Raw genomic sequence first — 5343 nt, 5'->3', positions numbered from 1 at the left:
GTTTCAGTGTTGACTAATTCTATAACTCTATAACTCTATCTACCTTGATTTTGACTTTAAACCAGGGTCAGCTAGAGCCTCAATTAATTGACAAACTTTTACATTCTACAAAATTAATCAAAGTTTTCACAAAACCCAGTCAATGTGGGCATTTACTGACTGCACTTCAATTGACTTTCCAATAAAGAACTGAATATACTTTCTTAACCTGATGGTCATATTTCTGAAATGAATATGAAAGCTTTGTCATCTTGATCTGAATAGCTCTCTGGAGGAAGTTTTGTGGTTTAGATAAGGAGAGGAGATAAACTAACAAAATAGGTTTTGGTGTTAAACTGCATAAAGCTAACAAATCAATCCGGGCAAGAAAATACAATATTTTTTATATACAATAGAAGAGACTTGTAAATCAATCAGCATTAAAACAAAATATAATGTGAAAAGAAAACACAATCTACAATTGTCACAAATTTATTGCTTTTTTTGGATAGTTGATTCAAGTGAACATAAATGTAAAGGAAACTGCTAAAAATAGAGGCAGGGAGTGTATTCAGATCTGGTCACATTATCAGAGTTTCCACAGGGGAGCAGTAAACCCACCTTCCTACTACCACCTCCACTCACCAAACATGGAAAGGAGGCTGATCGGTTGACAGGATAAATATGAGCTGCGATTCAAACATTCTTACAATATTTACAACGGTATCACCAGTGAGGAAAGCTCTCGTGAAAATGAAGCAATATCTTGTGGTACTTGTTTGTCTCGGTGTCCTTACCTGGGTTGTGTTAGGAGGTGAGTGAAGTGCTGTTGTGTCTATTTATTATATTTGGTCTGTATATTAAAAATACGCCACTTAATCAAAATTTAATGAATGGAAATTAAATAATAGCTCAACCAAGTCCTGTCTGAATGTTCATTTTTAAAGCTGCTGGCAATGAAATATCAGTGCTGGCAACAATGTTTTTTTAAGTTTGTACAGAACATGTTAGCAAAAATCAGAAGTTTGTAAATGAACTGCATAGGTATAGTTTTCCCCACCGCTATTATGTCATCCAGTCCCTATTTATCTGTCTTTTTGTTCATTTTGTTTTGATTGGAACCATTACTAAACCATGAAATGACAGATATAAATACTTGTCATAAAATCACAATACTATTTACTGCCTCGATTCATTAGAAGAGAAAAAAATGTAAAGTAATAATAACTACTATTGGCTGCAGATGTTTAGCATGGTTATAACACACCATTATGCATTTCAATAGCCATACTTCTAAACCAGCATAATCCTGAGTAACCATCTTGCTACCTTGACATAGAGTAATTAACACCATACTGGTACTGAACTGTGAAATTCCAGTGCATTTTGCATTCAGAGTACTATAACAAAGACTGTTAAGAGAAATCATCAGCAACCAATGCAAAATCCAATTAAGGATAGATTTAACAGAAACTTTATCTGACACTAAAACAGTAATTGTTTCAATGTGTATTTCCATCATTGTGAGTGTTGTGTTGCATTGGCAGGTAGAATTATGAGCTCAGTGTAGAGGTACTTGCTCATTCTTTACGTCCAGCTGACTTACTTTAAGAATTGTTCTTTATTGCTTATCGCACTCTTGGCTGGAAATTCTATAATGAGTAGTTCTATAATGTGACGTTCAAGTATCTTATAATTTTATTGGATAGGAAGGAAAATCAAATTGACCATAAGTGTAGCCATTATACAATAACATATTGAATTCTCCTTTTGGTGTAAAAGAAGGCAAGTTAAGGGTGATCACTGAAGTATCCCTCCTACTGTCAAAATGTGACATATTTTGCTTTACCATCCCATCTGAAAAAGGGAGATTTTGTATTTGTTTTCAGTGAGATTTGGCTTGTCAATAAAAATGGAGGCAGTGAACATTACTTTGCTCTTAATTTACTTTCTCCATATTTATCCCTTTTTTCCCTTAAAGCAGTTAACCTCAATCCTTTGTTTTGTTTTCCAGCTCCGAATTCAAGAAGAAAGAGCTGCTGTCTGAAATACTCAAATATAGTACCTCGTTTCAAGAAAATCCAGGGATACGAAATTCAGGAAAAAGATGGTCGTTGCAGAATTAATGCTGTGGTGTAAGTACCTAGTCTCTGGCTGCCTCAGAGCTTGGCTTTGTATATAATATCTTGATTTGGTGACTTTTATTCCGATGTGGAATGCTTCTGCTATGCTATCTTTCAGAATTGCAGTGACTGTTGCTCGAAATGCCTGCTATCAATGTAGTGTACTCAGGCCCAGACCACTAAGGCATAAACCCCTGATGTTTTTGTTATTTCTTTTTTCTCTTGAAGATCTAAATATAATTGAAATCCAATTCCACAGGCATCAAAGCCTTTCTTCATTCTAGAATGAAGTTTGTCCAAAAGGAATTGGAATGGGAATTTTTTGGAAGGGGAAAGGATAATATCAGAGCCATCATTGTGTTTAGTAGATTAGTGTAATTGGGTACTTAATGGTCTGCAAGCACTCAGTGGGGCAAATGACTTGATTGATTCTATGACTTATTAAAAGCCTTTGTCATATACAATTAATAATATTAATAAATCCGGTCTCTTTCTTTACAGGTTTTTTGTCAAAAGCATTAGGATTTGTTCGGACCCAGCTGATGAGAAAGTGAAAAAACTTGTGGAAATACTTTCCCGAAGGGAGAAGAGAAGTAGGGAATGATGGTGATTCTCTGTGACTGCCTTCAGAGCAGAAAGAGTATCAAAAAACAATTTTCATTTTTAACTTCCATCTAATCCACATTTTACAAGTTTCCGAGGAATCTGGAAATTCATACATCAAAGCAAGATTCAAATATTCAAACAATATTAGTCAAATTTGATCTGCTCTTCATTGGGTGCTATACCTGTATATTATTGGTTGACTTATTTGGTTTTATTATGATTACAAATATAGCAGTTGATCAAATGGTACCTCACTTCTTAAGAGTCAGATATTTCATTCCAGAATCCCTCTTCCCTCCCTTACAATATTCTCATCAGGGACAATGACTTCTAGCTTCAGGTAGAATTTAGGACCTGGGCATATAGCAATGCCACCTGTGTGAACCTCCACCCTCAGTGTTTTCAGACCTTTGCCATGGTAGATTTTGCAGAGAAATCATTACATTTTGTTTATGTAAATATATAAATTTCCTGCCTTTATAAGACAGTGCAAATGTTTATGATAGCCCCTTACATTACTGATTGATGCAGTATTCCCACCCACCTTTGCCACATGGTTTACAAACTGCCATATTAATGAATGTACATAATTGTTACTTACTTTCATAAAACATACTATTGGTGTTCTATGTAAAACACAGTGATTGCTGCTTTTTTTTGTACAATTAAAGAGTCTTCACTGCCAGGCAGGGAGAAATGATTTATGTCACATTTTTTATTTCAGAAACATGTTGAATAAAGACATTTTTGCTTTAGGTTGATTGGAGTGATCAAAACTGATATATTTTTAGTCAGGATACACAATAACCCCCAGACTTTGCATTGTAATTCCTGTGGAATTGGACACTGAATTTTTTAATTGTTATTCAATGCTGTACTCTCACAAATGCATTTATAATGTCCTGCAAACCTAGTTACCTGTTTAAAAGGTGATGTATTTTATTTATTTTGTTTGTAATTTCCCTGCATCCGTTTTCATACTTCTAAGAAATATATATTTATATTTTTTAAAATTAAATTGTCTCTGTGATATATTGCAAGGTTATGGGCTTTAATACATGCTGGGAATCTACTTGTTTCCTAAATTTTCATGACTCCTTTTAAGATGAAACAATAAGTTGATTAAGTTCACACAAACAATTTTAATACCTCATTACTGTCCTGATTTGTAACAATTGCAACTTACATTCCACCAGTCATTGTAATCAAACAACCAATTGTGCCTGGATTCCAAGTGATAATTAAACAAGCCCGTTGAATGGGAATTTAAATTAAATGTAATTTCGTGGAAGGCAATCTGTCTGCTTGATCTCATCTGTTTGAACATCTCATTGGAGAGAGGGGATATTGAAAGCTGGAGGTTGGGGGGAGAGGGAACATTTAAGTCAAAACCTTGTACCCCAGATTCAGTGCAAACTTTTAAAATGGCTGAGCATTTATCACTGACTGTGAACACTGAGGGCATCTATGGTAGTGGCAATATTGAAACATCTTGCTAGTAATGTTGCCAGAATCTCATAGTCATTTACTATAGCTCAGATGAGATTAGAGAAATGACTATGTGGCTCAGAGATTTGCGTGGGTAAAAGTTCATGGGGCTCCAGTACTATTACTGGGGAATTAGGGATATAGAACATTTGCAGGCAGATGGGATTAGTTTGAAGTGGCATCATGATTGGTACAGACATTGTGGGCTGTGACCTGTTCCTGTGCTGTACTGTTCTATGCTCTAAAGTAGGAACTGTACTGTTTGGATGGTCTAACCCTGAAGACTGCTGGGATCAGTGTTCTAGTGAGCTGCATTACAAGGCAAGGAGACAGGATTTTCTCTGAATAAACAAAATCCCCTAAGGAGGCTTTTTGGATGTTTACCTCAATAAGACTGATATACACATGGAACTTCTTGTACTGAATACTCCATCTATTACTTAGATTTTTGTATAAGTATTTTTCTACAAATCATTTCCCTCTGGATGAAGACCTTTTTACTTCTCTGTCCTGAATAGCCAATGCCTTATTTTGAGTCCATGACCTTAATTCTAAATGCCCCAGCCAGGGTAAACTTCAACTCCACATCTACCCTGGCAAGTTCCTTAGGAATTGTATAGGTTTCAATGAAATCACTTCTCACTCTTCTGAAATACAGCAAAATGTTCATGAAACTTTAAAAGCAGACCTGGCATTGAAGGGATGGATCTCAGATTACACGAACAAAACAGCAGATACTGTAACTACATCTTAACAAACAAGTCAAGTTTATTGTCATGTGCACTAGTACAGGTTCAATGAAAAATGTGCTTGCAGCAGCATCACAGGCATGTAGGTACAGACAACACACATAATATAAATTATACAAGACAGTGAAAAGAGAGGGGAAAAAAAGACTGTGCAAAAACAAGACATCAATACAAAATAAGTCACAATCGGAGACAAGTCTGTGGCAGGGCAAGAGGTGGTCTGTAGTGTTCCATTGCTGAGGTTGGATTAGGGTTGTGCAGGTCTGATGGTTGTAGGAATGTAGCTGTTCCTGAACCTGGTGGTGTGGGACTTCAGGTTTCTGTAGCAGGGATGGACATGAATATTTTACTATGGGAGAAGTTTGCCAATATAAAACATATTTTGACAAATCAATTGG

General features: G+C 35.7%; 1 protein-coding gene across 1 annotated transcript; it reads left to right on the top strand.

The window, feature by feature from the left end:
- The first annotated feature begins 675 nt into the window (after nucleotides 1-675).
- On the top strand, nucleotides 676-3280 carry LOC127571969 (C-C motif chemokine 20-like). Its single transcript, XM_052018758.1, has 3 exons — nucleotides 676-793; nucleotides 1994-2114; nucleotides 2604-3280. Exons 1-3 carry the CDS (start codon nucleotides 733-735, stop codon nucleotides 2704-2706), a joined length of 285 nt encoding a protein of 94 aa, XP_051874718.1. The 5' UTR covers nucleotides 676-732; the 3' UTR covers nucleotides 2707-3280.
- Nucleotides 3281-5343: the final 2063 nt, after the last annotated feature.

The sequence above is a fragment of the Pristis pectinata genome, chromosome 6 (assembly GCF_009764475.1).
Source record: "Pristis pectinata isolate sPriPec2 chromosome 6, sPriPec2.1.pri, whole genome shotgun sequence".
Taxonomy (NCBI): domain Eukaryota; kingdom Metazoa; phylum Chordata; class Chondrichthyes; order Rhinopristiformes; family Pristidae; genus Pristis; species Pristis pectinata.
This window is presented reverse-complemented; position numbering and strand designations above follow the sequence as displayed.